The sequence below is a fragment of the Diorhabda sublineata genome, chromosome 2, assembly GCF_026230105.1.
Source record: "Diorhabda sublineata isolate icDioSubl1.1 chromosome 2, icDioSubl1.1, whole genome shotgun sequence".
In the NCBI taxonomy this organism is placed as follows: domain Eukaryota; kingdom Metazoa; phylum Arthropoda; class Insecta; order Coleoptera; family Chrysomelidae; genus Diorhabda; species Diorhabda sublineata.
This window is the reverse complement of record NC_079475.1, coordinates 14,669,044-14,687,678: the sequence shown is the minus strand read 5'-3', so window position 1 is coordinate 14,687,678 and position 18,635 is coordinate 14,669,044. Positions and strand designations below refer to the sequence as shown.

Below are 18,635 nucleotides of genomic sequence, written 5' to 3'. Positions count from 1 at the left end.
TTTTTTCCAAGTAATCAAATGAAGTTGTTATATTTTTTCTTCATAATATACACAAAAAATTAACAAATTGAAAAAAAAATATACAAAAATGTTCATTTATCATGTTTTTACAATTAAAAATAATAACAATTTCTCTTAAAATTGACCTTTTCTTACATATAACCGTTTGTACCTTTTTCATTAAGTAATCATTAAAGTTATATAAACAAAACCATTCCTAAAATCACTTATTGTAATCATGTATATAATATATAAAAGTAAACTTTGAAAAATTGAAAATTTTTACCATTAAAAAAATGATATCTTACTAAGATTAGAGATACAAAATTAATAAACAAAAATTTTCAATTTTTTTTCCAAAATGTTCGTTTTTTTGTGTAGATTAACAAAAAAAATAAATGAACTGCGTTTGATGCTTTTTAAAAAAGTTATGAACGATTATATGCGAAGAAGTGCGTTTATGATACAATTTAAAGTCATAAAACTATATGAAATCTCCAGTTGAGATATTTCTCATATTTTTTTTTTCATAAATCCTCCGTAAAAAAGATTTAAAAAAATCATCGAAATCGGATGATTTTTCGATTTTCTACAGCCAAAAAACTAGGGGACCACGAAAGTATAAAATTACCAAATTTATTTTTGCTATCTTTAGACTGTCCCTGTAGAAGTTACGGATTGTTAACCATAGCCGCCCCTGGCCTTCAGATAGTAGTGTAGAATTATTCCGACAAACGTATATTTTAGAAAATATAAGTTCTAATTTCGCAACTTTAAAGGTCTATAATTCTATATCTATATAAATTTCTATGTTATAGCATTATTTTCACGTCATCTTTTTACTCTAGAATTTTTGTATCAAGTCTCGAAACACCCTGTATAAAGACTTTTAAGTATTTAGTATACTACGTATAATAAATACTAAATTTTAATTTTTATATAATTACTTTTTCTGTAAAATTTTCAAAACTCATCTCCTTGTGGACAATATTTTTTTTCTTTTATACGTCAAAACAAAAAATTTGTGTACAACATTTGCCGCCCCTTCAAATCTACCGCCCTAGACTACAGCCTATTCAGCCTGCTGGTAAATCCACCACTGCATTTACTTAAAATCGTAGAATATTTTGGAGACTTTTTTGACTTCTGCAACATTAAAATTCGTATCACTATTCCAAAAACTAAAATGGGTTTCTTATTATGCTTTTTGTGAGTTGTGTATTAAACAACACACTTGATTTCCGCAGATGAATTATTTGAGTTTGAAATAAGCGGAATTGTTTTTCAAGGTAAATTAGTACATTTACTTTCAGTAAATAACAGACGTTTCAACAAGAATACATTTATCTTTTCGAAACAAACGGTCATAACATGAGGTAACTAATAAAGCTTTTTTATATATCAGATGTTCAAAACAACCTCTTTTAGATGTACTGCATATGCCAGAGGTGGGGAACCTTTTTACCATTAGAGGCCACATTTAAATTAGACAGCAATAAGAGAGGCCGCGCCGCATAAGCTGATTGACTTTTGTGAAATTATTATAGTTTTTCTATAGATTTAACAATTTATTGCATTATATAGAAAAAATAAAATATAATACTACAAAATTTTTAATATAATATACATATAAAATAAAAATATTCACTAAATTAGTGATTTATTTGGTGTTGTTTTTTGTTTGACAGTGATTGTATATTTGGATCAAGCTTCGTAACACACAGCTTTAATTGATCCCCTAAATGTGCATCTGTAATTTGCGTTCTTAAATATGTTTTTATTTTTGACATGAGAGAAAATGTTGTCGCGCAACAGTAGGTACTTCCGAAGCAGGAAAGTAAACGGCGAGCATGTTCTCGAAGGCATGGATATTCAACAGCATTTTTCCATATTTCTATGGGATCCTTTTTAGCGTTAAAAAGGAATTTGATGATACTATCTTCCTCTAAATCAATTAACTCCATTTGTAGTTCTGCAGGAGCCTCGGATAAATCTATTAAATGTGGTTCAAATGCCAGTTTCATAGCAGGAGTGTGCTCGTCAAAATCAGAAAATCTATTAGTATACTCTTCTATTAAACAATCCAAAACACCTACATATTCATCGAATATTTTATTTTCACAGTTCTGCTTATTTTACATTTTAGCTAGCTCCGGGAAAAGTTGTGCAGATATTTCCGATCGACAAGGCAATGTTTTGAAAAATGATAATTTTTTTCTAAACGCTTGGATCTTTTGCCACATTTCATAAAGATACCTCATTTCACCTTGCAGGCAAATATTTAAATTGTTTTGTTTTGTCATCATATCAGACAAAAATGCAAGGTTTCTGAGAAATACTTCATCTGATAGATCACATTGTTTTCCTTGTTCTTGATAGAAGTTTAAAATTTGTCGTCGTAAAGACAAAACTTTTATCAAAACTTGACCTGTTGATAGCCAGCGAACCTTGCAGTAGTATGGTAGGTCAACACTATATGTTTCCTCATCTAAAGAGAGCATCTGCCGAAATTCACGGTGACGCATTACATTTATGCGAATATGACAATGGCTCTATCTAGAGTGTCTTGCAAAATGGTAGATTTTGCTGATGCAAAATGCAGTGGAATGGTATCAATTTTTTCAAGTTTAAGTTTTCCTTTTTTAACAAAGCAACGAATCCTTCTTTTTTGCCTCTCATGGAAGGTGCGCCATCGGTACAGACACTGACTAAATTACTGACATTCAACTGTAATTTATTACATACTTCTTCGAAGTTTTCGAAAATATCGGCTCCGCGAGTTCTTCCAGTTAGTGTATCCAACGCAAGTAGTTCTTCGTAACATTGAAAAAATCTTTAGTTATAGCACGAATAAAATAAGCTCTACCATTTTGTACTAGATGGCAAAGGGCCGCACAAGAACCTCGTGGAGGCCGCAGGTTCCCCACCTATGGCATATTCCCATCCGATATTCAAAATCGATCCACACCTTAGCTAGCATACCTTGAGTGATGGATTCGATTGGTACTCTAATACGATCTTAATTTGAATCAATGTTGTTAAAAGGGGTGGGTATAAACAGAGCGTTTAAAAAACTCCCACAAAAAAATAATAAACAGTAAGATCCGCAGCAGAATATATTTTGATTTTAATTTGACGTAAATCAGTTAAGCGCTTCACTAAAAAAATCAATAACTCACAAATTATAACATAACCTCTTAAAACTTCTCCTTTGTTTGTTCTGTTTTGCTATTCGTTAATATTTATCTCAACGCTCAAAACCATTCCACTTGGGTTTACGATTGTAACGCTTTGGACTAAGTGGAACGGGAAAGATCGTGGTCGTGATTGTAGTGAGTATTTAGTGAAATGCAGCCTTTTGAAGGCTAGTGATGTAACGCGAAATCTTTAGGCAGGGTTCCCAACTTAGGGGTTTTCCCCCAAATTTAGGGGAGAAAATGTAAGATGGAATGTTTTTAGGGATTCTTATAATTTCAAATATTTATTTCTTTTTTATTAAAGGTGTAATTGTATAGAAAATTATTTAATGTCAAAATGTATGATTTTAAAAAATTAGAATCTGAAGATAATGATTTGTTATTAGTTTTCGATAATTTATGGATAAAGAATTTAAAAAAAATGATGTTGCTAAATAAAATTTTTTATTAATTGTTTGAAAATTATTATTTGTTTAATGATATTTTATTATTTTTAATGTATTATTTACTTAAAAATATTCAATTATTTATTCGATATATAATTTTTTTTGCTTCTAAATGTTCTTGATTTAGGTCTCTCCTGATTTAAAATTAGTTTCTTTTACAATTTTTTGACAATTTAACTTTTAGTCTTTATAAAAATGTTTTTAGGGAAAATCCCTATTAATTATGGGGATTTTCGGGGTTATTGATTTGGGCTTTAGGGCGATTAATTTTTGAGAGCTAGGAACACTGTCTTTATGTCCACTACCGCCTATCTACCTCTGAGGGAGCCTGCAAACACTCACAACTTTCTCAAGTCTTTTGAATTGTTTTAATGTGATTATGAAGTTGAGAAAGTCTTTATGAAGGTTAAAAGTATATTTTTTAATGGTTGACTTATACTATAATACTGCTATAAATGCAAGGTACAAATTCATGTCAGATTTTTATACATGTGGATGTTTGTTGTAAAACTTTGTCATTATGAATAAGAAACATTTATTTGACTCGTACTGTTTTTCAGCATAATTTTTATATAGATATACTAACCTCAAATTTCTATTGATAAGATTAATATTTGATTTCATATTTCTTTAAGAAAAGCATACAGTGAATTTTCTATGTTGCAGAAACAATTTGTATAAAGAAGCAGCTAAAACTTTACAAAAAAAAATAAACGAATTGTGTACGCTGTTTCAAGCGATATATGAAAGGATTTCAGTGAAAAAAATTTAATTTTAAAGTTTGTTTCTGCACCATCTTGTATATCACAAAGCTTGTTCATAATTTTTTGTAAGTTTTTCAAAAAAATATTGCTCATTTAATGCAAATTAGCATATGTATGGAAAATATGGAATCTTTATCCTTATTTGGTTTTCTCCATAAACAATTTTTCTTATCAAATCAAGGAGAATAGTTAACTATTTGCGTAAACGTCCTTACGTAAATATCTCGAAATTATTTAATAGTAAAAAATGAAATCAGGTGACTATTTGATAAATATTTTGCCATTTCCTTGTTAATGTGGTCTTTTTTAACAAAACTATCACTGCTTCTAAAACATATTGTTTTAATTTGCCATCATTTGGATGTAGAAAAACTAAAAATCCATATAAATCATCTCACAAATTCATGGTAAATACCATTAATTCGCCTATCTAAAAACTGGCCAAACATCTCTGACTTTCTTTTACAATCTTTTACAAAATACTCATTTGTTATAAACTGCTCTCTTAATTCGGGCAAATGCACTAATTACTTTAGTCGACAACAAGTATGCAAACAAGTTCTTGATACCCCTTAGAGGTACCTCACTCACTCTCTCCTGTTACATCCTATAGGTAGAATCCAATGGGATTATTTTATTTGTTGATGATATAATTATTTGAAAATCTGATAGCGTACGAGATGTGACCAAAAAATATTATTTTATTAAAACAAAGTGAAAAAGGTAAAATTAATCTCTTTCAAAATATTGCCCTTTGCTAATAGTTTATTTATCCCAGGGTTTAATCAATGACTGGAAGCAACTCTAGGTTTGTTTTTGCAATGACTCTCATCTATTTTGTCATGGCCATAACAATGTATATCGTTCTTACCACTGGTAAACTATCTTCAGTTACTCCATTATCACCATACACATTCCCCGAGCTTCTTTATTAATGTTGTAATTGTAATTCTCCAATAAGATTTTATTATATATTTATTCAAGTGGAGTACAATTACCATTTTTGTTATTTTGTCGACCACTAGGAAGTGCTTCATATATTTGCCGAGTTCTAATGAAATTTCTAAAAATTAAATTTTGTTATTCATATTAATTATTATGTATTATTCAAAAACCCTTCTATTTCAACATAATAAATTTACTTCATTTCACTCACTATTTTTGAAACTATATATAACTATAAATTTTCTTTTCTTTTATAATAAACAATTCTTCAATTTTTCATACATAAGCCTATATCAATTGGTTTTTTTAGAGATATTTTTAAGCATCATGAAAATCATAATTGTGTTTATCGATATTAAGTGAAGTTGTTTCTTTTCCTTAAGATAACTATAAGTGAGTTAAGAATATAATCTCAATTTTAGAATATTTCCTCAGGATGATTGAACACAAATGCATTAGGTATACATATTTCTATGAATTTAAATCTATTTTAATCTCGTTAACTTTTTACGAAAAATTCAACGAAATTAAAATAGTTACTTAAGTCATTTTATGTACAGTGTTTTTAGCTTAGGAGCAAGTATGTTATAATACTACTGTCAACAAATGAAAATATATTACTACTTTAACATGTTTGTTTCATTTATCATTTTCCTCCTTCAAATGAAAATATATTACTATTCTAACATGTTTGTTTCATTTATCACTCTTCTCCTCCAAATGAATCTGAATTCTTACCAATAATAAATGAAGTGAGGATTAAAGAATAATAATTAGTATTACCCTAGAAAATTCTAATCAGAAAAAACGAATCAAATCAAATTCTTGATTATCGGCAAAAAAACAATAGTTACCATTTTGCAAATTATTTATTTCCAATTCATATTAAAAAATCAATACATCGTTTTACATAAAATACAATAAGAACAAACTCAAATCACTACACTGAGAAAACTGAACATTTTTATTCGTTTTTATTTCAAATAAAGTATGAGAGTGAATTTATATATTGTTTAGACCTATTTATTCAGGTAATTTAGTCGATTTTCTTAATGTTAAACAGAAAATTAGGTATTTCCTGTTATCTCATGCTTGAGTTACAAATATACGAATATAAATGTTTTTTTTTTCAGTTAGGATGTTTCTGTAGCTCTCTATCAATGATACCAACAGATTGAAAATCTACCAAATTCGTTTTTTTTATTGATTATATGAAATGGAATGACTAGTGCCTAAAAAAACTTATTAAATGATACTGATAATTATTAAAATCTAATGATTTTGCTAATCACTACATAATTACTGAATTCGAATAAACATACTACGTTTGTTCATCTGATGTCAATAAAATGTAGTGTCAACCCTGATACATGTCAATGTGTAGATTTTAGGTTACCATCTTGAGGTATTGCTTGCAGATAGGTATAAAACAGACTTGAGTTTGTATCATGTTAAATTAGTTGTCATTGTCAACAGCGTTGTTGGTAGGAAGTACAGGTATTTTGTTTATTTCCTTTTTGTGATAAATGTGATATTCTAAACTTTTCAGACATATGTATGAAAATTTTATAGGAAAGGTCTCGCGGTCTATTTAACAATGAGTGAAAAACCAGTATTATGGGAAGAATCTGATAGTAATGCTCCGTCAAAGTTAAGACCACCTAAATTTTTATCCGTACCTAACAATTCTTCGCATCAGTCCACGCAAACAAATTCTACAGTTGTAAATAAAAGCTATTCAAGTAATGCACCATTGCAACAAAATGCTATAGATATTGATGAAATAGTGGCAAAGTCGAAATTAAGTGCTACAGCTAATGAATGGTATCCTAAAAACATGGAACCTATTATGTGTCCTACTAATTCAGTGGGGCAGGTCACTAGTAGCATACAAAATCGTTTGAAAGCTCACAAAGTTCAGCCAGAACCAGTCCCAGTAAGTAATGTATATAACGCAGATGTAAATAATGAATTTCCTTCTGATTTGCATCGAATAAAAAAAGTAATTTCCACACTAACTAAAGATCCTGGACAGTTTCATAATTTATTAGATTTATTTATGGAAACTCTCGAACCTTACCTTATGGAAGAAGATCTAATTGTTTCATCACAAGTTGCAGAGATAATTGTAGAGCAGGTAATGCAATTTAAATATACTAGTGTTTATTACTAGTTTTTTTATATATTTGATGATATATAGAATGTACTTCACAATACTTCTACACTTTTGCATCTATATAGTTTGTATAAGGTCTTTTTAGTACTTGGTTGATAGCAAGAACTGTGCATAGCCAGATATTGTGCAGAAAATATCATTTAAATGCTTCCAAGAATGATTCAGACTAGCAGGTTGGAACAAAACAGTAAATTAAATTCAAAATTTTATTTTTATAATTTTATACTGTTTGCTTGACTTTAATAAAATATGTGTCAAGCTATAGTCTACAAATACATGCAGTGTTGAATATTTTCGTCAGATAGGGACATGTTGGGTACATTTTAAAACCTGTGCACTGTTAATAAAAATGTATGTTTGTATATTTTGGTATTTTCCTATGTTTGGTTTCATCAGTTTTCATTTCGAGGATTTCTTGTCCTAATCACTGCTCAGTTTGTAAAAGTAATTTTTGACATTAGTTATAACTTATTATTTATTATTATCACTACACCAATATTTTCAACTACACTGCTTTGCGCCAGTTTTGGCAATTTTGAATTGATTTTTGTCAATTTAAAAACAACTTCAGATACACATATAGACAAGTCTCTTGGTATTAGTTAATATATGACTTGTTATGAAGAAACCCAGCATGGTTTCAGAATGATAGATTTGTCTTTTTTTCTGGTTAGTATGAGTAAATGCTCAGCTTTGATAGGTTTTTATACGGTATTTCATAATTTTTCAAGCATCTGACAATAAAGGTGGAATCTTCTTTCTTCTTCTTAACACCAAAATGGCAAGACATGACAATTAATATTGACAAAAAATTACCACTTTGAAATTAATATATTTTGAATTAAGTTGATTGATGCATGTTTTAAATATTTATACTGCTAATGACATCAGTGTTACCAAATACCAATTGTATCAGATCTATTTTAAATACACTGCTGAGTATAAAATTAGAGTCACCCCTTTAATTGAAGTTATTTGAAAAATTTTCGTTTCTCGGGGTTTTGAGGTGTATTGAAAGTAATGGAAACTAATAATTTTAATTTATGCTAAATAATGAAAATGAAATTTTCGTTGAAATAAAAAAAAGTTTAATGCCTCCAGTAGCAAGTGTTTCCTTCTCTGGTACTGATAACAGCTTCCAAAGGACGAGGCATGCTTTGGATAAGATTTTGGATCACATTCTGCTGAAGACTGTCCCATACTTGCAAATTTTATGCTCGGCAGTGTAGTTTGAAGTAATTGCTTTTTCTAGAATAGATTTTGTGTTGTAGTGCTAGAGATTACATCTGATGTTTATCAGAATTATAGTTTAAGATGTTGATTTGAAAATAGGCTTCCTAAACTATTTTTATGTAGATTGAGGAAGTTCCATTTTCTTGTGATTTAGAAATGTAGATTGATTAATCCTTGTTGATTTTAGTTACATTGTTTGGTTTGTTCTATTATCATCTCACATTATTAAAACAATCATCTTTTCTATCATGAGTTGACATAATTGTTTCAAAAATTTACTTTACTTGTAGGCTATAAACCACCCAAACTTCAGATATACTGGAGCACGATTATGTTGGTGTATAGAACAAGGCAGTCCAACATTCAGAGCAGAATTACACTTGCGATGTAAAAAACAGATAGAAGAGAATCCAGATACAAAGAACGTGGTACCTCTAATTGCCGAATTATATACACAACTGCCTCATCTCACTGTTTATGGCTCGTTATTAATTGAGGCCTTTAACAAGTTGCTAGAACTTGGTGGCAATGAAAATATTAAATGTATATGTCAATCATTGAAGGTAAGAAAAATTTATGAATAAAAACAACTTTTTGTTCAGAGTAATATCTAAATTCAAGGTATCCAGCTGTACTAATTTGTTGAGTTTTTTCAGAATGTCAAAGTAGCAGTTAGTAATTTGAAAATGGTTTGTTGCTCATTTTATTTTTTATATTCAAAAAAGTTCGACCAAAAAACATTAATTTTAAGAAATTCAGAGTACAGAGATCAACCTTAAGTCCGAAAATATTTTTGTTCTAACATTTCAAATAATGTTATTGTTTAACAGATATTGGTATAAAATATATGCTAAAAAATATTGATTCTTTGGTTTTTCTTGTTTATGATTATTATCTCCTTTTCTTTTTATCATTGATCTTGTCTTTGTCATTTTGTAGAAATAAAAAAGGTTTACGCCTCTTTCCTTCATAAATTTTCTTCTGATTCATTTTTTTTAATCTCTTCCTGTCAACCTCATTTTGAATACTCTGTTATATGTACTCACAAGTTGAGTGTTAGTGATAACTAAACCAATCCAACTAAAGAAAAGAATGTTTTTAAAGAAGAAAATGACAATATAGGTAATAAAATAATTCGAATAATTTCGAAGTTTTTCTATGTAATTTTCAAGTTTTTATAGCTAATTTTTGTGTTTTATAGCCTTTTTATGAGTGTTTCTAGCTAATTTTTGAGATTTTCGAACTACTTGAGTGGTGTGCTTTTTAAATGAAAAAAAAAACACCCCTTATGAACACACACCCGATATGGGTGGCATATACAGCGTGATCTAAAAATAACTAAATTTTTGGTTTTGGAACCAAAAAATAATTTTTCACTGAAAGATTTGTTGATTCTTTTCTTTTAATTTTTCATAATGATCTATTATCATGTTGTTTCTTTCAGGTCCTGAAATTCAGGATTTAGAAATGGTATTATTTTGATAACAAAGCATACTTACAAAAATAATAAAAAAATGACAGCTGATTTCAAAGTAATTTTGTTTGATAAAACGTTTTTATTTTATTGGCATTAATACAATTTAATCACATTAATATTCAAACCAGTCATTTATAATGTTTTAATTTTATTCACGTAATACTAAAAATAACTCGACTTTTTAAATAATTGATCGAATTGCAGTTGACAGGATATTCATTGGAGCAAAGCAACAAACAAAATTTAGATCAAGTTTTCCATCATCTCAAGTCATTGAAAGGAAGAATAGGTGGATCTGCTGCAATTTTATTAGACTCAATATTCCAGTTACGAGCTTCAAATTGGGGTCATTCTACTGAAGAACTCTCAGAGTAAGCACATAAATAATTCATATAAAACATTATTGGAAAGTAGGAATGAAAATAACTAAAGATTAGAATAATAATAAATAAATATTTTGTATCATTTTTCTAGGAAACTAGATCTAATTCAATAAAGTCATTCATTAATTCATCTTCATTGTAAAATATACTTTCGTTTAATATTTTTAAAGTATATATAACAAAAATCAATAATAAAATAATTATATTTTTGCTTAATAATAATTGTTGATTAAATATTAAATTATTATCATGTGACTTTAGTTCAGATCAAGATAACGATGTATTTGATGGATTACCAACTAAAGTTATGTACGACATTGATGGAGGTTCATTAACAACTGAAGAAAGTGAATTTATTGCGTCCCATATCAACTCGAATGAAGATTATGATACGTAAGTATCATATTTACATGGTAAAACTTTTAAGACTGTACTAAAACAGTTATATATAAAGAAAGGATTAATTTGTAGCCACCCTGAATAAATAAGAGTATCACCTACATTAAATACAATACTATTGGTCATATTTTCAATGCTTCTAAATGCTAAATATTTCTGTAATACTAATTATTAAAAAATAACGTAACTTCGTCAATAAACTCTTTTAGAAGTTAGAAAGAGCTTGGATTGGAAACTGCAATAGAAACTGAAGTGTAATCAATATTTTTTAAAAAATTTTTCTTAACTAACTCTACATAACTATTTTAAGCTTTTTTGTAATAATTCCATAAAATTATTAACTAATTGAAGTCAGTGGTATTTTTTTACTAGCTAATTCTACAAAACCATTAACTGGTTGAAACCAGTGGCATTTTCATAATAGCTGAATTTACAAAACTGCTAACTGATTGAAATATGTGGTATTTTTCAATAGCTAATTCTAAAAAGCCATTAACTGATTTAAGTCAATGGTATTTTTTAATAGCAAATTCTGTAAAACCGTTAACTGATTGTAGTCAGTGGAATTTTTTTAATAGCTAATTAACCATTTGCTGGGGAATGTAGTTTAATGCATAATGTTATCATTTCCATTTTTTGAATTCATTTTTGAATTTGAAGTAAAATAATATCACTGCGTATTTGAACCAATTCCATCTCACCCATATTTTTTGAAATAAAAATATATCGTGATTATGGGCCTTTTAAAACCAATATTTATCATTCGTTTTATTCGGAAACTTACTAAATTCTATGAAAATAATATGAAACATTTTATCCAAACTTCAATTACACTTAATGTAAAAGCTTTAACTTTAAACTTAGTTGAATGGTTTCACAGATGGCTTATAAGTAGTTTCGAATGATTTATTTATTTTTTTTATCTAATATTTTTATTCATTTTTTAGAGACGATTTCGATCCTGACGAATTATGTGATCCCGAACCAGAAATGGACGAAGAAATACAAGAGGCTTTCAAGGAATTCCTTAGATTTAGTAGTGGTAAACATTAGTGTGTAATGTTGGCATAGTCTTGTAAAAAATTTGTCTCTGAGTTGTGATTTCATGTTTTTTTTAGAAAGCGTCAATATGCATGTAAGCTGTGAATTTTTTTACTGATACCTACTTATTATTTATAAGTCTATACCTAAATTGATGTATACATCACAATCCCAATAAAATGTTTTTATTTTAAATTGAGATTTATCGAACTAAAACAAAGTTTTAATAATAGTTGCTACAATTTTCTACACTATTATTCGAATATCAATAAAAGATATTTTTATTTTAAATTTGAAGTGGATATTACCTTGAGTAACATCAAGTGATCGCATCATACTTTATACTGAAGTAAATATATATGTTACAGTTAAAAATCATTTTTTGTTAGAACTCGTTTTCCCTGGTTAAAACTAGTTTTTACCTAATGTCTGTTAAAACTCGAAATACCCATTTTAAACTAGAATTTACTACTGATCTACTTGAGTTTCAGATAAAACTAATTGTCACATCGAGTTGTAGTTAAAACTAGCACTAGAAAAATTAATTTGGGATAAAAAACAAGATATAGTTTTTGATATATTTATTGAAAATATTTAAGACACAGAACCAAATAATCTAACACTGGAGGAACATTTTAGGGAACATCGACTTAACCCTTAAAGGACGGAGTTTTTTGTTTATAAATAATGAATATTTGGCAGTTTCGTTTAATATAACCCAAAAAAACCTTAAGATAACAAAATAAATCTTTAGTTTCTTTAAACCAGATGTTACCACATGGCAATGCTAAATTTGATATTTGTCCAATGTAATATTAGAAATATTATTTCTTTGTAAGACAGAAACACAGAAAGTTTAAAATTGGGAAATTAAAATTAATATTACAATTTAAGTAGAGACCTACATTGCATTTAATGCAGATACGCATTATTGAATTCTTTCACTCTTTTAAAGAACTCAATGCACTTCCTAGCATCAGAGTGTTTGAATTTCAGTTTTCATTTTTTGCGATTTCATTCATCTGATGTATTGTTTTCCCTTGTTGTCCCCCTTCCTGTGCTATTTGTTGTAGCCAAGTTTTCATGGGTCTCACTTTCCATCTTTAATTATATCTTTTTGCTTATGTCACTTTTCTTATTATATTTTTGGTGTTTACCTCCTTTTTTATCCTATCCATCCTTCTTGTCCCTGCTATTTTCCTTAGCTGCTTCATCTCCATATGCAAAAGTGGTCACTCTATCTATTCTTTGTCCTTTCATTATAACTACCATTGTTTTGCATTCTCGATATTTACTACCATTCCCAGGTCTTCTATTGTTTTTAGCCATATGTTTACTGTTTTTTCCATTTTCTTGAATGTATCAGCTATGATTACTATATCGTCTGCATATACTAATCCTAGTCTATTTCTACCGGTTCTAGGTTTCTGTAGCTAATTATTGTAACGGTTTTCTAATTTCCGAATTTATTTAAACTATTTTTCAACAATTTGTTCTAAAAAAATAGTTGCTGTTTATAAAAAGCATACTTCAAAGGCAATATCAAAGACGCCGCCGCATTCGCCAAATTTTATAATTCCATTATAGTTTTACTCAACACACTATTTACACTACTATTACATAACAGTCACAATTACACTGTCTAACGCGCGTTTCGATAAGCAACTTAACGTCCTCAGATAATAGTTTTTTGCGTGAACTCACTGCACTGGGGAGATTTATGGGTATATTATATAAAAAGTGCAAACTTAAAAAAGGATTGTTCTATATTGTTAAGAATGTATTTTCTTATTTATTCAGTGAGGTAATTATTTAAACTTTGTTTTAATTTTAATGAACAAACTTGAGGAAGTGATCAGTAATTGTGTATTTTGTCAAGTACCAATATAATTTGTAATTTTGAAAATGGTTTGGATATTTTTCAAATCTCTTAGAACCTCTTAGATATTTGTAAAAAAAATCAAATCAAGTTTAACCACCACCGTTAACAAACCAGTTGATATTGGATTGTTTTTTCGCGTATGCAGACAAAATGAAATGATATTTTGAATTTCTTTGATCTGTTGAGACAAAACGAGGGGGGCCACGACCTCCCCCTGGAGCAGCGAAAATAAAACTTAAATTTGTAAATAAAAAATTAGGGCGAGTGATAATGTTTTTATTAAAAATGAACTAAAAACGTGAATGTAAAGTTTGTTTTATTAGTACATACACAACGGCTTATTGATTCTGTAATGTTGTTCTTATTCATATATACTGGTTCTATTCATATGGTGAATTCATAAACACTGTCTCTGACGTAATTTATTTAAACACTTTACACTACACTTAACTAATTTGAATAATTTAAATTCTACTTTGCTATTGCATTCTGTTCACTATGACTATTTATTATAAACTAAACTAACTGAGTTAAACGAACTTGTTTATATATCCAAATGAAGTGCTCAATATTCTAGAAAAAAAAAGAAACAAGCAAATAAATAAATAGACCTTCCTAGAAATTAGTTCAAAAAAAAACAATGTAAACAGATTGCCTGCTATGATAAACAACTGATATTAAAAACAAACATCAGATGAATTCCGGATATATCAAACGTGTAGTGTGTTCGCCGAATTTTGGAATTCCACTACAACCAGACAGCACCGGCTCCAGGGTTTATATCGCGGACTTGTTCATAACAATGCTAATACTATAAACTATACTGAAATGTATGTATGTAATTTTTTAATTAAATAGCACAAAATTAGTCGCCTTGAAGGATTTTACATTAGTCTAGTTTATATACTGTATGTGGTATTGAATATGAGTTTATTTCAATGATATTTGTTCCAACTTCACATCAATACAAACAGAAAAAGAACAAGTGAAGGTCCAAGAAAAAAAATGGACGTTATAACTAATATAAAAAGGGTGTGATAGAAAATGGTGAAAGAAACTAAGAACAATGATGAAATAAATGAAAATTCACATAAGTCTTAGGTAGAAAGAAATGTGTACTTTATAAAAAATAGAATTTTTTGAGAATTATGTTGGTACCTTATAATGTATTGGTTTTAGTACTTGTTATATTTTTTTTTGTTAATAATTATTTATAATGATTTTTAAATAGATATTAAACACTATTATCGTAATTTGATACTGGACACTGAATATAGATTTACAAAAGTATTTGTGTTTTTTTTTGAAGAAATCCTACTTGCTGTTGAAATTTCCTTCTACCAAATTTTCCAGAAAGATTTAATCACCTCGTTACCATATATATTGAACACAGAATATCGAAGATTTCTACTATGTACCAAAAATTACTCAGAACCATTATAGTGCAGCTTCGAACATAAGAGTTGATTAAAAAATATCAGAAAATTATTTGCAAACTTATGATACAGTAATAAAATAGGAGTGTGGAAGATAAAATAATCATCCCCCGAGTTTGTGGGATATAGAATGTGCAGTAAAGACCTTAAAGATCACAAGGCACCTGGTGGGGACCTGATAACTATTGAAGTATGGGGGAGAGCAGGTCACGCGGTGCGTGCATGATCTCGTGCAGAAAATGTGGCAGCAGGAGCAGATGTCGAGTGAATGGAAGATGGCACTGATTTGCTTTATACATAAAAGAGCGTCAAAGATGGACGGTGCAAGTTACAGGGGGAATGTTCAGTGTGACTTATAATAGCCCTGGGATATTACCAGTGCAGATTCAGGAGAGGTAGATCAACAACTGTTAAAATTTTTACTATTCCTATTCCTTCATAGATTATAGACAAGATTATGACAGTGTTATTCGATCTTACCTCTACAGCACCCTGTGTCTCTTTGGCATTTCTCCAAAACTTATTCGCCCGCTGCGGATGGAGTTGGCTAAGACCAAGAGCAAAGTGAAGATAGCGGGGGAGACCCCACGAGAATTACAAATAGGACGAGGTCTCAGGTAAGAAGACACTCTCTCGTGTACCCTCTCCAACCTGACAGCGGAACGAGTCATCAGAAATAATGAAGTTAATAGACAGAACAGTGCAGTACCTGGCCTACGCTGATGACATTGATCTACTCAGTCGAAAGAAGCGAGAACTGAAAGAAAGCTTTGAGAAGCTGGAGGAGGAATCCTGTAGAGCAAGGATTGTCATTAACGATTACAAAATAAAAACAGAAGAACTCCCTCGGGGGCTTTCGAAGTGAGATTGTATAAGAAATAAGAGAACGCGTTAAAGCGGGAAATAGAGCATACTTCAGTCTCCAACGACTACTAAAGTCACGTTTACTTAATTGGATAACGAAAAAGTGGATTTACCGCACGAGAGTGGGAACGAAAGATCTTATGGCGAATATAAGGCCTAGTATGTGAGCAGAGCGTGTGGCGCAGCCGTACAAACCGAGCTCTGCCGGCTCTATGAAGACCCCAGCCTGGTGACAGAGTGCCAGACTCAGATGGCTAGGCCACTTGAAACCTATGCTTGAGGAGCGGGGGTGCGTAAAGGTAGTCACGCACTTATCGTCATCGGACGGAGCACAGGCACGCATCGGACGGATTTTCCGAGTGTGATTAAAAACGTTGATTTAAATGGATTTACGCGCACAAATTCGTATGTGAATAAATATTTTTAATCACACTCGGAAAATCCGATCCGTCCGATGATGACAAGTGCATGACTACCTTAAAGCGTACCGGCAGAAGTTTGAGGGCCGGCGAATGCCTGGGCGACCGCGCAAACGATGTCTGGATGAGACCAACGCGCTTTGGTGGCCGTAGTGTTCCGGGACTTGATGCAAAAAATTCTGGAGTGAGCAGATGACTTGAAAATAATGGTGTGACGTAAAAAAATTTCTTACTCGACCCCTCGTTTCTGAGTTTAGACTTTCAAAAATTCGAAATCAGAACATCATATCTCGGAACCCCATGTATATTTAGTTTACTTGATTGTTCCTTTTCGTAATAAAAATTTTGCTATCATCAATTTAAGTGTACCCCGAACTAATCAATTTCCTCTATTATATTGTTTATTAATCTACATTAGTTTCCGATACAAATGCTGCCGTTTATTCCAATAATCTCTGCAGCTCAATGAATTATATTAGAATAGTTTACACCCTCTGTTTTATCTCATACTGGTGCTAAGGGATAACAGTATACAGTAAACATTCGATCACAAACAAATCCACCCTCTAGTGACCTATTTATTCAAAACGGTGTGTGTGGAATTACAATTTCTAGTTCGGTTTGTAGGATATTGTTGTCATTTAAATACGTCACGTTAATATGAAAAAAAAAAATTAGAGAATCTAAGATAAATAATTTGAGCTTATCATCTAAGTCCGTGCCCAGGTACCTGACATTTCTTTAACTTGTTGTTCTCTAGTCCATACTACTGTGTTATCATTTACAGTTTGATCAAATTTAACCTGGTACTTTTAAATTGCGCGCGTAAATCGAATTAGTAACTTTTTTCCCTTAAATTAGTACAACTTTTTTTGATGTTCGTGTGAAGTTTGAGCGCCGTGTCTCCATTAGCATGTTTATCTGCTATTTATTTATGAAGCGAAAAGTTTGTTTGGTGATATTGAGTATGGAAAAAGAGTTGAGCAACCAGTTTGCTTGAAATTTGGTATTTCCAATTAAATTTCGGCTATAGAATCGTTGAAATTGTTGCTGAATGGCTTCGTCTACTGTATCGTGAACGAATTTATTTTAGTAGCACAAAGGATTCGGTGAAGATGGTGTAGTAGTCATGCCAGTGGCATATCCACCTTTGTTAACGAAGATAACAGCCAAAAAGTTGTTAGAATCGCGCCAAAAAGATGTGAATCAAGAAGAGGTCGCAAAAGAAATGGTTTACAACGTAGTTAAGGACATCTTATGTATCATTACTGGTGACGAGACGTAGCTTTATGGATTTGACGTCGAAACTACTTAGAGCCAAAACCGGAGAAACTCCGTTAAAGTCGGTTGAAAATCAAAGTGATTTTTATCGTTTTTTTGGATTACCGTGTTATGGGTGTTACTTGAATTGGTTCCAGACAGTCAAACGTCAGTAAGGGGTACTAATTGGTCGTTTTGAGGTGTCCATGTGAAGCAATTCTTCGTAAACGAACAAATATCTGGACAGACAATTCATGGATTTTTAGACCAAGATCAACTAAGAACATTTGATTACTCGAAACCGCCGTATATCTTCATCACCATAGAAAAACCAAAAGGAATTTGTAGCTGTGAAACGTTTAAACGAACAAACCATTGTTACAAAAAAGGAAAAAGTTTTGGTTTCAATCTGACGATGGCCAAGAATCAGGCAGATGTAGACGTTTTTCAAAGTGCAGTTTTCTATTTACAGTCATTTTATGACAACATTTGCCACTATTGAGATATGAATATTGATTTCAACGGCGATAACCTTTTAAAGAAAATATCTTGTCTATCCATGACAGAGGATATCTCTTGTGAAAGCCTCTTAGAAGCTGCCATTGAACTATGTATTGAGAAAATAATCCCTGTACATCATCTATTCAATAATCATCCAACCAGCTTTTTTCTGAATATAGCAAGCGCTTAACTTTGACAGTTTAGAAGAAATG

The 18,635-nt window shown here is 30.4% G+C and overlaps 1 protein-coding gene across 1 annotated transcript; it reads left to right on the top strand.

The window, feature by feature from the left end:
- The first annotated feature begins 6,736 nt into the window (after positions 1-6,736).
- Positions 6,737-15,251, top strand: LOC130453089 (polyadenylate-binding protein-interacting protein 1). The gene is made up of 6 exons (XM_056792682.1): positions 6,737-6,849; positions 6,925-7,489; positions 9,052-9,324; positions 10,443-10,609; positions 10,883-11,014; positions 11,968-15,251. Exons 2-6 carry the CDS (start codon positions 6,950-6,952, stop codon positions 12,071-12,073), a joined length of 1,218 nt encoding a protein of 405 aa, XP_056648660.1. The 5' UTR covers positions 6,737-6,849; positions 6,925-6,949; the 3' UTR covers positions 12,074-15,251.
- Positions 15,252-18,635: the final 3,384 nt, after the last annotated feature.

Bases quoted from the DNA above. Each gene is read 5' to 3' on its own strand.
- LOC130453089 (XM_056792682.1), top strand. From the start codon at position 6,950: ATGAGTGAAAAACCAGTATTATGGGAAGAATCTGATAGTAATGCTCCG. The intron at 10,610-10,882 runs GTAAGCACATAA...ATGTGACTTTAG, and splicing joins TCTACTGAAGAACTCTCAGA to TTCAGATCAAGATAACGATG. The intron at 11,015-11,967 runs GTAAGTATCATA...TTCATTTTTTAG, and splicing joins TCGAATGAAGATTATGATAC to AGACGATTTCGATCCTGACG.